We start from the raw sequence: 15,592 nt of genomic DNA, 5'->3' as shown, positions 1-15,592 counted from the left end.
ATTAATCAAACTCTAGAGATAATGAGATAACACTGTTATAAAATTCCACTGTTTTTATCACCCACTCTATTGACCTTGCTGAGTTCTACACAGAAAGTGACCTGACCTCTAAAAGTTAGCAAGCATGATTCTGCTGTACATATGGTTAAAAAAAAAAAAAAAAAAAAGTTGGGAATGGGAATGCAACAAGTGCATCCAACAACAAAGCTGCTTGGGTTTGTTCTGGATTATCCCACCATCTTCTGAAAACAGAAAAATCTACTGGAGAAATCTCCCTGGGGCCCTTCCATTGCATTCTCCTAAACCAAGATCTTGCCTTTGCAGCCTGGGTCAAGAAGATATCTAAGTGTAAAATATATTTATTCTCCCCCTCTCCTATGGTTTCAATTTCCCTTTGAAGACAGAAAATAAAGTACAATGGCCCAACATAGAAAGACAGAAGAGAAAGGAGGGAGCCCGTGGCAGACAGAGCAGAACTGTGACAAGCCATCCTGCACCACTAATATCACTGAAAAAGGGAAGGAGCCAGAGACCAAAATTTCCATGGTTTCTGGATTCTTTACTGATTCTTCCTTATCTCCTCAACTGTTGCAAAGAGCAATCCAAGACCATAAGCAGGCTTTTCTCCCAGGATGCAGGGGTAATATGACACTAACTCTGGAACCTCAGCTGGTAACCTTGACTCTTATCATTAATGAGACCCTCTCCACAGTCATCTTTGGTATACGTAGATCAAATATATCTAACTTTCAGAAGCCTCCCTCATTCTCAAACTTCCCACTCCGTGTCCCTCAAATAAACTATCTACATCTTCTTTCCAAGAGAAAAGACGAGCTTCCTTACAGTTCAACCAGAGTTCACAGGCCACAGCTCACACCTACAGAACACAACCAGGTACCTTCCAGAAACTCATTTTGAAACAAATGTCTTTACTTCAAGGAGGATTCTCCCATTATTCAATCCTCTCAAAAACACAGAAAAGTAAATGTAAGTTTCTAGAAGGGTGGTGCCAAAGACTGTCTTCTGAAGAGGAGGTCTGATATGGGACCAAGAATCCTAGAAGGGGAATCTAGAGACTTGGATCCTTCTCATGACTCTACCATTTATTCATTGTGGAACTGGGGGAAATTCATTTCTGTCTCTGGTATTTCTTTAGCATCCTGTCATTTCCTTTATCTTATTAATCACCATCTGTCAACCACTTGTACGCTCAATGTTATATCCAAAATTCCTATTTGTGCAACACTGAGTAGACAATGATATTCAAGTTCTTCTCTCAGGAAAAGTTGTCATGAATCAATTTACTTCCATGGTACTTATTTAGGATTCAATTTAATTAGCAAAAATAATCACAAACTAAAAGAGAGTCTGAGATGGGATTTACCTTCATGTAACTACACAAAAATCAATTATTTGTACTTTAAAATGTAAAGAAAAGAAAGCTCCTTCACCTATCTCTTTTAGGTAACAAATTCACAACTTTTATGGCCAGTACATTCTTCTGAATATTTTACCTAATCTTCAATCATCTCACAGAATATTCCCCTTTTAATCTGAAAAAAAAAATATTTTGTGATATAGCACTAAATAAGGCATTTAAAAAGGAAAACTTACTTTCAAAATCTACAAGTCCATGTCAACATTACACAAGAAAGAGCACAGGACTCAACTGTTTCACAAAATGGTAATATTATTAATAATAATAGTACAAGGAACAGGGCAAGAATAATGCTTGATGCACACAGTGACCAGATTTGCAGAATCAACCACAAATCAAGACAAACTGAAAACAGAATGACAACCAATGAGCCCCATTATTTAAACACCTTGCATTAAACAGCCAGCATAGTTATTTGACTATTTCCCAAATTAAGAGGCAAATTCCAAGAATCTCAGCTGAAAGGCTGAGAACTAACATTCTGGGAAGAAAAATAAAAAATAACCCAAAGAGAGAAAACACCCTTTACGGTGCCAACGAAATTTTTACTCAGGTGCATGAAACCTGTCAATGCTAAAAATCTTAACATCAGTTTTGGCTCTGACTGTACCTGTACGTGCACAAGGCTTGGATCTATGACCATCTAAAGTGGGCTGAGTTTGGGATAGCGTTACAACCCAGTGCAAAGCCCAGCTCCTCTCAGAGGCTGGAACTGGAGGGGGTGGGGGTGGGGGGCAATGGTAAATGGTATGAAAAAATAGCATTTGTATCAGGTTTATCTCTTTAAAATAATCAATTCAGCTTAAGAAAAATAATTTGGGCCCTTAACAGGCTACAAAGATCCTTGTAATGACCCTTTTAACTTACGACTGGTCTTTTCCATGGACATTCAAGATTTTAAAAGGTAAAAAGTAGGTTGTACTGAGAATATTAAAACTTCACCTTCAATACTGTGGGTTTTGGCAGCAGTGTCTAAAATTTCAAAAACTCGGTATCCAGGATGAGATCTACCAGTGCTCCTGTCATTAAAGGGTGCAGGCAAGCTAGGTTTCTCCCATTCTGAGAGCTACTTTCTTTGTTCCTCTGTGTTGTCCTCATCATGACAGAAGAGCAAGAATTTTCAAAGGGCTGTTGCTACCACCCTGTTCAACAATGTTTCTTCAGGAAAATTTTCTTTCATGGGATGTATTTCCTTCAGCCCCCAGCCAAATCAAAACAAACTTGAAAATATTCTAGTGACTAAGTGAGAAGAACCCTGGTTCCACCTCTACTTTACACTGGTACCCTTATCTCCCTATTTCTTGAAAGCAGCTTCCTGAAAAAGCAATCTACACTTAGCTGCCTTAACCTTCTTAATGCCTACTCATTCCCCAACCCGTAAGAATTTGCTTCTGCTCCCATTCTCTAAGTCAGTGCCTATTCTCGCTGTGATCACCGAAGACCACCAAACATCTGAAACTGTTGACCACCCCTTACTTATTGGAACTTTCTTCTCCCTTGGTTCCAGGACACTGCTCTCTTCTGATTCTCCTCCTCTTTTCATTCCTTCTCTTCTGCCAAGCTAGTCACTGGTAGGTTTGTTCAGGGTGGCATCCTCAGGGCTCTTTCCTTCTCAATTCTACTTCTCTTCTTGGGTGATCTCATGTATTCTCATGGCTGCAATTAATATTATGATGATGACATTCAAATCTCTATCTTTAAGTCAAGTGTCTCCTGGACACCAAATCCATAACTCCAATCGCCTTCTAGACAACTTCACTAGGATATCCCATGAGTACTCAACCTCAACAGAACATAACTTGTTATCTTTCCCCCAAACCTGTTTGGCTTCCCATTATTCTTCACCTTAGAAAATGGTAATCCCATCCACCAGTCTCCAAAGCTAGAAGCACTCTCTTCACCACCTCCCAAATCCTACACATTACCAGATCTCTTCTATAATTCTCTTTAATCCAGTCTTCTATATTCCCTTTTGAGCTATAATTCATATATAATGAAAGGGACAGATCTTAAGTGTACAATTTGATCAGGCAAGATAAATTTCGGCATCCACGTAATCTACATTCATATCAACCCACAAGCACATTTCCATCAGCCCAGAAAGATCCCTCATGCCCCTTCCTGGTAAATAGCCTGCTTCCCCTCATCACATCCCCAGATAATCACTATTCTTATTTCTTTCACCATAGATTCATTTTGTCCATTCTAGAATGTTATATAAATGAGAGCTTCCAGTATACACTCTCTTGAGTCTGGTTCTTTCATTTAGCATTTCTGAGATTCATCCACCTATCATTGTTTCTTGTTTTAAAACAAGTTTATTGAGAGAATAAAATTACTGTATAATTTACATACAACAAAATTCACCCTTTTAAATTGTAGTTTGATGAGTTTAGACAAACGTACATAGTTGTTTAACCACCACCACAATTAAGATATAGAACAATTCTATCACAGACACTCCCCATGCCCCTTAGAGTCAATTCTCACTCCCCATCCCACCAACAATCATTGATCTAATCTCTACCTTTTCCAGAAAGTCAAATAAATGAAATCATACAGTATTAGCCTCTGACAGTAGCTTCTTTCACTTAGCACTGTGCTTTTGAGATTTATCTATGTAACTGTGTTTCAATAGTGTAGTTCATTCCTTTTATTCCATGTTATGGATATACCACAACTTGTTCATCCATTCAACAGTTCATGGACATTGGGTTGCTTCCAATTTTTGACGATTATGAATAAAGCTACTATAAACCTTCATGTACAGGTATTTGTGTGAACAGCTTTTCTTGGGTAAACAGCTACAAGTGGGATTGCTGGATCACATGCTAAGTCTATATTATTGCTGCATACTTCTTACCTCCCCATTCGTTTCCCTAGGACTAGTATCTCCCCACTGCAGTCCATTCTCCACACAGCCACCAGAATTTCTAAGACATAAATCTAATAGATAGAGACAGGCTGCGAACTGGCCCAACAACAGACACTTGATGTCAGGTTGGCTCCTGCAGGATTTTAAATTAGTCACTTCTAGTCATGTTGTACAGTATTCTCTTTGTTGTAATTCTGTCCTACCAAGCTTTGGGTCAAATCCTGATAAAAATGGAAGAAAATAATAATAATCTTATTGCTCTCCTGCTCAAAAAAATCCAGTGTCTGTCTGTTGTCTACAGGATGAATTTAAACGTGTCAGTCCTCTATAATCAGGCCCTGATCTACTTCCATAACGTCGTCTCCTGCCACCCCCTCCCATGCAGGCTCTATCTAGTCATAATGAGCTTCCCGCTTCAGAAAAATGTCACATTGTGTCTGCACACTGCACTGGGCACGTCATAGTCCCTCTGTTAGAAATGGCTTCCCTGGCTTCCCCTAGGCATCGCTGGTAGGTCTGGTGTATTCCAGGAGTACCCGAGTCACTCTACTACCTGTACTGTCATTTATCATTTCATGTCTGCTCCTCCCCACCACTGGAGGGTAGGGCCATGTCTCACACATCGTTATACTGCAGGCCGCCTGCATCATAAAAAGCACATAGGAAGCAATCAAGAAACACTAAAAGGAAGGAAAAGAAAAGAGAAGGAAAAGAGAAAAAAAATTAAGTGAAAAATACAATTTTCAAAAGAGACAAAGTAATATGTAGCTACTCCCCCAAAATAACCCTGGGACAAGACTTGAAATATTTATAATAAAGCTAGTAACCATAAAGACAATAAAAGTCTTATTACGATTTTTACGTATAAGACCTATTTAAAAAAAAAAAAAACAAAACTTGATAAAGGGTGGCCTAGGAAGCGAGGGAAAGATTTGCGAGGGAAAATAATAACGTGTCCAATGCCTAACAGGTTACTAAACATGTCACAGCACTAATTGTGGAATCAGTCCACTAACCCTCCCCAGAAACAAAGCCCCAGCTGCAGCTGTAATCCTGAGGCGGTGGAAAGTGCTGACATTAGCCAGTGTGCACTGTCAGTCAAATGCTATTGTATAAAGGAAATTCTTTTTACCTTGGCTTTGCATTTGAGTTGAAAACCTAAGGAGGAAGTCTTTATCTGGGGTCCAGAAGGAGAAGTTGGAAAAAAGCAGATCAAGATCCCACAGGAAAATGAGCTAAATAAAAGAAAAAGCCCAGAGCCAATTTGTTAACTAGTCCAATACATCAATATGGTATCTGGCTACCATATGTAAAGGTAGATTGGAAAGGAGTATCTGGGACTCGGTACTGTTGATTACAGCCAAAAGAGTGCCTTTTTTCAGGCCTGATCTGCTAGAGAGAATGATATCGTTTTTCCTGAGATCTAGTTACAGGAAAGCAGGAGGAGAATCCAGGAGATGGGGCATGCCAGAAGTGGTCGGACTCTTCAGAACTCATCTTTCTGTAAATGGAGAAAGAGCAGGAGAGACCTGGCTCCCCAACTTGGCTTTGCCATTTGTTAACTGCATGACCTAGGACAGACTATTTAACCTTTCTGAATCCTTTCTCCTTGCTATAAAACATGGGTAATAAATACCAACAAAACTCTTAAGAGGGCTAAAGGGAATAACCAATGAAAAGTGCTTGACAAACAGTAGGTACTTCCTCCCAAGCCCCTTCTACAGTAAACTTCCCTTCCCACCTGAATAGGAGCATGGGATAAAGCAGAAAGGAGACTCTCTCAAAAAGTGAACTGTTTAAAAAAGAAGAAAGAAAGAAAAGTGAAATATTTGCTGACTTTTGTTGGTGATGGTCAAGTAGTTTACATAATTGGGGAATGTATGCTGCCCACTTTCGTTGCTTCAACAAATATTTATGGACACCTACCCTTTGAGAAAGTCAGCTTACCTTATGAATGGTCTAGAACAAGAGCGATGGAAGGCCAAACTGGCATTCATTCAACAGAGAGAGGTGTACTGAGCACAGATTGTCCCGAGCAAAGACGTCACTGGCCTCCAATCTAAAGAAGGTCAGCCTCATCACCTCTATAAGTGGCAGGACAGCTGGCTCAGAGGATCCCAAGCCGGAGAGGACCAGGATCATAGCCTGTTACTTCAGCCATCCTCACACACACAGATAAAACTGCTGTCAGCAGCAGCATCTGTAAAGGACAGCTAACATCCTGTTGCTCTTGGCTGTTTTTCTCCAACTGGTCAAAAAAGCCGTTCTCATTGCCAGTTATGTCACCATGCCAATTTCCTAAGCATATTTGAAGGGTTGCTGTTTACACATATATTTCACATGGTACCGTATTTTTATAATCTTGAAGGCAGTAAAAATTAGAGTGCCAGAAATCTATTTTCTTGGGAGAGGCATCAAAAACTCTATAAATCAAGAGTGCAATGATCAAGATGACCTGACAGCCAACCATCTTGTGGGCTCCTGCCCTCCAGGCCGGATCTCCTTCATGTGGGCCCTACGACGCACGAGTCTGGAACCTCAGAAACGGTCTTCGTTTCTCAGTCCTCAATGGACTAATTATTCTCTGGGGTCCTTTCCAGATGTACAAATCTATGAGAAGGCATTACATGGCTAAGTTCAGGTAATCTGTGAAGGTTCCTAAGTCTACATTTAAATGCCAATAATACAACGCAGATGTATGTATATATCATCCCATGTAAAATCCAGCTTGAGAGGAACAACACTTATAATCTATACAGGGACTGAAAATAAGCTAAATGCATAGATAAACAAATGAACAGAATACTGGAAGTACTGAAAAGCATAGTTGGACATTACAGATGGTAGAGTGGGAAAGAAATCATAAGGACAGAAACACTTAGATAGTGATAGAACGCTCCTGGCCAAGACCCATAATGTGTACGGGTGAAACCACAACCAAAAGAATATAGGGAACCCCATCACTGGACTACTGGCTTCCACTAAAAACACCAATGTTCTGTGCAAGCCAAATTATTCTGGGAAGCTCTCAATTCCTGTTTACTCTAAAACAAATAAGAAAAAAAGAGAAAAAAAAACCAAACCCAGTTGATTCCTTGTAACTTAAACCCCAGGGGAAGTTAGCAGGAGTCAGCGGGAGCCAGAGAGACTCACACAAATATATACACGTATACAAAATCGTATCTGATGGGAGGAGGTTAACGAAGCACACAAAATCCCAGGGCTGACAGGAAGTGGAATTAGAACCACAAAAGCCAAGAAGACAGTCAACAACTTAAAAAACTCCAGATGCACTCACTTTATTAAAACTGAAGAAAAGCAGGGAGGGGGAAAGGGGACCCATGGATGATGAAATGGATTTAGGGGCATTTCACTGAGTCAGAGAAAGTCACTGCTTATTTCATGTTGGAATCTCTACTGCCATTAAGTTCCAGAAATTCTCAAGCTTCCAAAAGGCAATCAGGTAATAAAACAAATAGAAAAGGAAACCTTCAGAACAGCTTATGATCATTTCTACAACAAAGGTTTTTACGCCAAGAAACCCTCATATAAGAGCCAAGTAGATGTGGAAAAGAAGATATGTTCTATGCACCACCACCCCTCAAACAGTTTAAATAACAGAGCTCTAGACCCTTACCAAACCAGATCTACTGAGAAGCCTACTATCAGGCCACCAAAAGGCAATTAAAGCAAGTACCAATGATTCATTCAACAAACATTTCTTTAACATCCTCTAAGAGCAAAAACAATGCTATTGTGCACAATAGGAACAGAAACTAGGGAGACACAGCTGCTGTCTGCAAGGAGCTTCTAGTCCAGGAGGGGAGTCAGACACATAAACAGGCCCCAGATGACAATCAGATGCCACTGCAGATTATGAATGGAAAGCTGGGGGCTGGGAGGGCTAACTATAAACAGAATACTTAGGAAAAAAATCAAAGAATTGATATTTGTCTTCGTCTTGAAAAGAGGTCCGTAATCTATTAAGTAAAGTAACATGAGAAAAATTTGTCAGACACAGGATAAAGCAGGTGCAAAGGCAGAGGGGGAGGGAAAGACCTGGCAGGTCCAGGGAGACGGTGAAAGGTTTGGTTTGGCAAAAAGGGGGTGAGAGGGGAAGGAGAGATACAGTGGCTACTGAGAATTGAGAAGATAAGCTTAGAGACTACCGGGGAAGTGCATGTGTAAACGAAACATCACAAGATGATAGGAAAAGAACATAATAGAACAAAGTATCGAACAGCATGAGAAAGGGGACACAACAGGGCACTTTGTCAAGCAAGCGTTCCTAGAAAAGGCAATGGTCAAGCTGAGTTTTAGAATATGAACCCGAGTGTTCCACGAAGACAGGACAGCAGAATTTATACCGAGGCACAGAGGCATGGAGTGCTCAGTGGTGTAGTTGGATTATAAGGTGCAAGTGGAGATTCTAGAAAATTCTAGAATTTCTAGAAAACTCAGCTGGGGTCAGGTCCTTAGAAGCCTTGAAGTCATATCAAGTTTCTATTTACTAGTTAAGCCTAAGGAGCCATGTGAGGGTTTTACAAAACACAAACATATCTCCATTTAGAAAAGATGTCACAACCTCTTCTTTTCCTATATAATTTTAGGTCCTGGTTTATTTACACCCTTCTATTCGGAGTCTCAACACCTCCCTTTGTTTAGTGCCCTTCAAGTACTGACTATTACGATAATCCATGAAAAAGGTCAAGAAAATTATAAAAATAACAAAGAAATAATTTCTATTGGGTATAAATTGAGGAGCAGACACTGGGCCAAGTGCTTTGCACACATCATCTCATCTGATTCAAGGTACCCTTGGGAGGTAGGTACCATCATTACTACCATTTTAAAGTTGAGGAAACAGGACTGGAGTAACTTGCTGAAAATAAGAGAACTAGTAAGGGGTGCGAATGGCTTTTAAACTAACACCAGCAGGCTCTAACACCCATGTTCTTTACTTTCCTGTTACCCTGCCTCCCGAGCAAGCCACGCCTTATATCCTCACTACTGTATTACTTTAAATATCCCCCCAGCAATGACCCTAGTGTGTTCTACTAACAAAGCCTACCATCTGCTGAAAGCTTAGTGGACTTTACAGACACTGACGCTGGCAATCACTGAAAAGCTCACATCCACACAGAAAGCAAACGTGCGTGGGCGCCCTTAGTGCCAGTCACAGCCAGTGGGTCAGTAGGCAACAGGCTTCCTAATCCAGGAGTTGTGAACTGTTTCTTATTCTTTCTGTGTGCAAACGGGGAGTTATGGGTGGGAGAAAAGGAGAGGGGGGAAGGAGGAAGAGGAGGAGAAGAAAGAGAGGTGCAGGGAGAAACCCACTAGAAAGAATACTAAAACAAAAAGGAGGAGTCATTGGAAACTGGGAGAAAGCACATACTGGTACCAGCCAGAGCTTCTTGGAACGGTTCCCAGTCTGGCTGCCAAGGAGCTCTGGAATATATTTGTTAGAGCTGGATTCCTCTACAGTCCCATTGCAGGCTTTTTCTGATTGCACTCTGACAAAGAGACCCATACTTTAGTTCCAATCCCTGCTTCCCACACAGAAAGCTAGTGAGTCCTCAGGGGACCTCCAAGTAAGCTCCCCACTGACCTCTTAGTGGGACCCTCATGTGCTATGTGAGCCTGGAAAGAAAAGTCTGCCACACACCTCTTACTTCTGTAGAATCACTAAGCCTCTCTACCCCCGGGATCCCATCCCAGCTTCCCCAGCCCCTTTGCATACAACATAGTAAGCTTCTTGAGTCTCCTTACCAAAACAACTGCTGCGGTGAGGAACAAAGGTTTTACAGGCTGTAGCAATAGCTAGTTCAGCAGAGATTATAGTCTTAATAATCAGGTCTTCCACATGGGCCATCAACGCTACAAAAAAAAAAAAAAAGAAGAAGCAGCAGCAGCAGCAGCAGCAGAAGGAAGAAACACTATAACGCATGGAGTACTAAGACTGGATTCCAGAACACAGTGTGATTATAAAAGCGCGTGTGCTCATTCCAAAAAGTCTCTAGGTGGCGGTCATGCAAATAGGTACTCCAGGAGAAGGCGAATCTGTGAATAAGCGGACACAGTCCAGAACGTAGGTGCTGGGGACTGTACTCAAGTGGCCTGCTATGTCAAAAGATAGACATGGAATGGAAAAGAAGCCTTGCTCCTCCCTTCTCAGCCTTCTCCTCTCAGCCTTCTCCTCTCACTCTTCCCTTAGCCTTCTGCGCGCTTCCCACTCCGCTCAAGGCTCAGCAATTGTGTCCATTTTGATGCCAAGCCCTGTACTCATATTAAACACTGCTCATTCTCCAATTCAGCAACATGAATGAGAGAGATTAACTTGGACAAATTTGCACTCAGGGCCAATATGGAGAAAGTATTTCAGTTTGCAGTTCAACACTCAAGAAGGATTAATTTACTAAAGGCTAAAGGAAAAAGTTGTGCCTTCAAAACTAGAAACAAGAAAAGGGATTTCCGGGCTCATGGAAAGCCTGTTCTCCATCTTGGACAGGGCAGGAAAACTTGAAACCACCACCAATGACCCCATCAGATGTCTCAGCGACACTGTCAGAACTAAAGAGGGTGACTCATGCTGAGAGGCCAGGGCAGGTTACACAGAGAAGAAAGGTCAACAAGGAGAAAGGCCTGGTACTCACCAGTTGTATCTCTGCCTTCCTGTTTCAGATACCTAAGCATGGCACTCATGCTCCATTTGTTCCCATAATCCTCCACCTCGGGATCATCACAGCTAAAATAGAGGAATGGATCAAGGTCACACATGCAAATAGGGCTGGCTGTGGAAATCAGATTTTTTACAAATACTTGTCCTTTTAATCTTTAGGAAAACATTCCCTTTGCTGACCTCCACTCAGCAACTTTTCTTGGTCCTTTTTGTCATATATCCCTATCATCGAAATGAAAATGTATATGGCTTCCCTTATTGAGGCGGGGAGGGGAGAAGGCAGCAAATTCTTCCTCAAGCAAACAATTAAGTATCATGAAAGGGTGGAAGAAATGTGTGAAAGAATATAAACAACTTAAGAGTGGTTACAATACATTAATAGAGGGAAATGTGCAGAGATACTAACCTAGCCTTTGTGGTAAACGTCACACGAGCCCACAGAAGAACTTCTAATGCCATTTTCGGATCAGAACTGAGTCTGGGTGGGCTAGTGAGCTTATGTAGTGTAGCATTTTAACGAGCTAACCAGCACGGGACTGTGTGAGCATCTGAAGCAAGCTCCCTCCTCTTTAGTGGTAGACACAGCTTTTTTTGATACTTTCTGAGCTGTCGCTGAAGGGAGAATGCACGGGAGCAACTATAAAAGCGACGAAGTACCCCACAGCTGGCACAGCAGACTGGCAGAGGGGGCACACTGCCATGACCACTGGAAGGGCCTGCAATCGGGAATCCGTGTTTCAAAGCTGCACCCTCATTCCCTACCACCAGCCCACCACCCACCAGCTGCATGTCTGCTCATCTTCCAGAGTGAAGGATATAGTATCTTCAACCATTCCAAACACTGGTGACAGGACACTCTGTGAAATCTATAGAGCTTTGGCAACTATGCCATCACTTCCAGATTCTTTTCTTTCTTTCCTTGGACCTTCTAGACACCTATTTTTAGTCTGAGCAGAAAGTAACTGTTTGGGTTTCTTTTTTATTTTTCCACTTTCTGGCAAAATTATCAGGATGAAAGAAAACAGAGCAGAAGGAATATTTCCACACAGCTGGGCTGGTACTCCCTTCCACTGAATCCTTTTCTGAGATGGCCTCATTCCTTTCTTCATTTAATTTATTCCTAACTTTTTCCCCCCAATCATACAAGTATTTACTTCAGAAAAATTTAGGAAATACATAAAAGCACGGAGAAGAAAACAGAAGTCACCTGCCCATAATCCTGTCCACCAAAGTTAAGTACTGCTAACATTTTAGTATATATCCCTCTAGTTTCCATTTCCTCCCCCTCGGCAAACATAAACAGCTTTAGTTATCTTATATATTCAAAAAAGAAATTAAACTGCAAGTAGTGTCTGGCAACCTGTTTTTTCCACCTGACAACGTACAGTCATGAACATTCTTCTCTCTGATTTTGTGCACACATCTCTTGTTATTTCTTAAGGTTAAGTTCCTAGAAATGGAAATGCTGGGTCAAAGGGTACTAATATTTTTAAAGCTTTTGATACGTTTTGCCAAGTGCTGAAATAGCCTCATTTCTTGACTTCTAAAAAGTTCCATATGCCTATTAAATTCCCACCTGTAAGTCAAGTGAGGAAAGACAGTGAAGGCGAAATTTGGGAAGGCATATTTTGGTAGAGAAAGGTGACACTGTAACAGGGAGGGCAAGCAATGGAGAAGCAGCAGCTAAATGTGCTAAATGACAGACGGCTTCCCATAGATTACGTGGAGATTATAAATGTAGGACAACGAGCTGACTTCCCACACCCACAACACCCCCAAGTGGAACTGACTTCTCTGGCTCCTGGCTCAGATGCAGCCAGTACCTGACATAGTCTCCACTCTTCTTATTCACACTGTAGTTTGTCAGGTGCATGAACTGGTTCCGAATGTTCTTGGCTCCTTGATCATATCGCACAGTTGCAAACCTGATAGAAAGGACATAAGTTAAAAGTCAGGAACAGGGTTTCAAGGAAATGCAGGCTAGAACTCAGGATCAATGTGATATTAACAAAAGGAGGATGACATCATTAATAAATAATGAATGCCTGATAAGTGCTTATTCCCATGGTGCTTCATATATAATATTTAATTCATTGCTTAAAGCAAGTCTCTGAAGTAGATAATATTGTATTTCATTTTTAAAGTAGATATAAAAACTAAAATGTAACCTAGAAAGATTAAGTAATTTGCCCAAAATTACACTAACAAAGTACCATATCCATTCTTGATAAAACCTCTCCACAAAGCAGGCTTAGGGGGAAATATACCTCAACATAATAAAGGCCATATATGAAAAAACCCACAGCTAACATCATCTTCAATGGGGAAATACTGAGAGCTTTTCCGCTAAGATCAGGAAAAAGACAAGGGTGTCCACTGTCACCACTTTTATTCAACACAGTACTGGAAGTCCTAGCCACAGCAATCACATAAAAAAAGAAATAAAAGGCATCCAAATTGGCAAGGAAGAAGTAAAACTTTCACTATTTGCACATGACATGATACTGTATCTAGAAAACCCAAGACTCCACCAAAAAAATTCCTAGAACTGATAAATTCAGTAAAGTCGCAGGATACAAAATCAACACACAGAAATGCGCTGCATTTCTATATACCAACAAAGCAGCAGCAGAAAGAGAAACTAAGGAATCAATCCCGTTTACAATTACACCAAAACCAATAAAATGCTTAGGAATAAGCCTAATCAAAGAGCTGAAAGATCTATACTCTGAAAACTATAGACCACTTAGGAAAGAAACTGAAGAGGACACAAAGAAATGGAAAGACATTCCATGCTCATGGACTGGAAGAACAAATATCGTTAAAATGTCTATACTACCCAAAGCCATCTACACATTTAATACAATCCCTATCAAAATACCAACAGCAACTTTTGCAGAGCTAGAACAAATAATTCTAAAATTTGTACGGAACCACAAAAGACTCGAAATAACCAAAGCAATCTTGAAAAAGAAAAGCAAAGCTGGAGGCATTACAATTCCAGACTTCAAGTTATATATATATTTTTTTAATAAAAATTTTTTATTTATGTTATGTTAGTCACCATACAGTACATCCCAAGTTTTTGATGTAAAGTCCAGACTTCAAGTTATATTACAAACTGTAGTAATCAAAACAGTATGGTACTGGCACAAAAAATACATACATAGATAGATGAGTAGAACAGAATAGAAAACCCAGAAATGAACTCACAACTATATGGTCAACTAATCTTTGACAAAGCAGNATAAAAATCTTTAAAAAAATAAAAAAATTTTTTATTATGTTATGTTAGTCACCATACAGTACATCCCAAGTTTTTGATGTAAAGTCCAGACTTCAAGTTATATTACAAACTGTAGTAATCAAAACAGTATGGTACTGGCACAAAAAATACATACATAGATAGATGAGTAGAACAGAATAGAAAACCCAGAAATGAACTCACAACTATATGGTCAACTAATCTTTGACAAAGCAGGAAAGAATATCCAATGGGAAAAAGACAGTCTCTTCAACAAATTGTATTGGGAAAACTGGATAGCCACATGCGAAAGAATGAATTGGACCACTTTCCTCCATCCTACACAATAATAAATTCATAATGGACTAAAGACCTAAATGTGAGACCTGAAACCATAAAAATCATCCTAGAAAAAAACACAGGCAGTAACTTCTTTGACATGGGCCGTAGCAACATCTTCTAGGTACGTCTTCTGAGGCAAGGGAAACAAAAGCAAAAATAAACCACCGGGACTACATCAAAATAAAAAACTTCTACACAGTGAAGTGAGGGGGGAAGAGAGAGATTAAGGAGTGCACTTGTGATGAGCACCAAGTATATTATGGAAGTGTTAAATCACTATATTGTACACCTGAAACTAATATTACACTGTATGTTAACTAGCTGGAATTTAAATAAAAACTTTAAAAAAAAAAGAAGTAGCACGCCAGAATCAAAACCAAGGCTGTCCGACTAACACCCATGCTCTTAGTCACAAGGTTGTTGTCCCATATATATTTGGTTAAACGTTGAAACAATCATTTCTCCCTATGTTGAATTATTTTCTCACTCTCAATATTGCCGTCTGCAAAAGTGGCTGTTCTAACACTGCACTGCATTTCCATTAAGCACCATTAAGTTCAAAGAATGTAACTTTAATAAATTCATAAATACCCCCCACACACACACTCCACAACACATGTTCTTAAACACGAGATGCTGCTTCTCTTACAGAACCTTAGACCAATAGGAAGGCGGAAAAATGAAAACAGAGTTACCCATGCCTGGGAAGTTGCGTGTGGGGTGCTGTGGATGATGGGGCGTTAGCCGGTCAAGAAACATCTAGTGGGTACCTACACAGTGCCTGGCACCATGGCATTCTATGAAGAGCATCAAGCAAAAAGAAAAAAACTGTCAGCATAACACTGTATAGATTTAAAAGTCATCTGTTGAAATACCAGAACCGATCTATACAGTTCATTTTAAGAAGTAATAACGGCAGCATTACTAGCACACAAAGCCTAGGTCTGCAAGAACAGCAGAAATATGAGCACACTGTAAGAGACTAACTCCTGAATTTGGAATGAAGGCAAAAGA

The 15,592-nt window shown here is 40.3% G+C and overlaps 1 protein-coding gene across 40 annotated transcripts in view; it reads right to left on the bottom strand.

The window, feature by feature from the left end:
* Positions 1-15,592, bottom strand: part of TTLL5 (tubulin tyrosine ligase like 5) — a 279,806-nt gene that overhangs the window by 214,796 nt on the left and 49,418 nt on the right. For 39 of the 40 annotated variants that reach the window (XR_004620456.1, XR_004620457.1, XR_004620449.1 and 36 more), the window contains 3 exons: positions 12,816-12,917; positions 10,967-11,058; positions 10,083-10,190 (listed from right to left, as the gene is read on the bottom strand). Coding sequence is in view for 31 of the 40 variants with exons in the window: in XM_034643121.1 (XP_034499012.1) it covers positions 10,083-10,190; positions 10,967-11,058; positions 12,816-12,917 (302 nt within the window). In the remaining 9 variants the exon portion in view is untranslated. The remainder of the gene's footprint in view (positions 1-10,082; positions 10,191-10,966; positions 11,059-12,815; positions 12,918-15,592) is intronic. The other variant, XM_034643104.1, reaches the window with a different exon arrangement.

The sequence above is a fragment of the Ailuropoda melanoleuca genome, chromosome 14, assembly GCF_002007445.2.
Source record: "Ailuropoda melanoleuca isolate Jingjing chromosome 14, ASM200744v2, whole genome shotgun sequence".
Lineage (NCBI taxonomy): Eukaryota > Metazoa > Chordata > Mammalia > Carnivora > Ursidae > Ailuropoda > Ailuropoda melanoleuca.
This window is presented reverse-complemented; position numbering and strand designations above follow the sequence as displayed.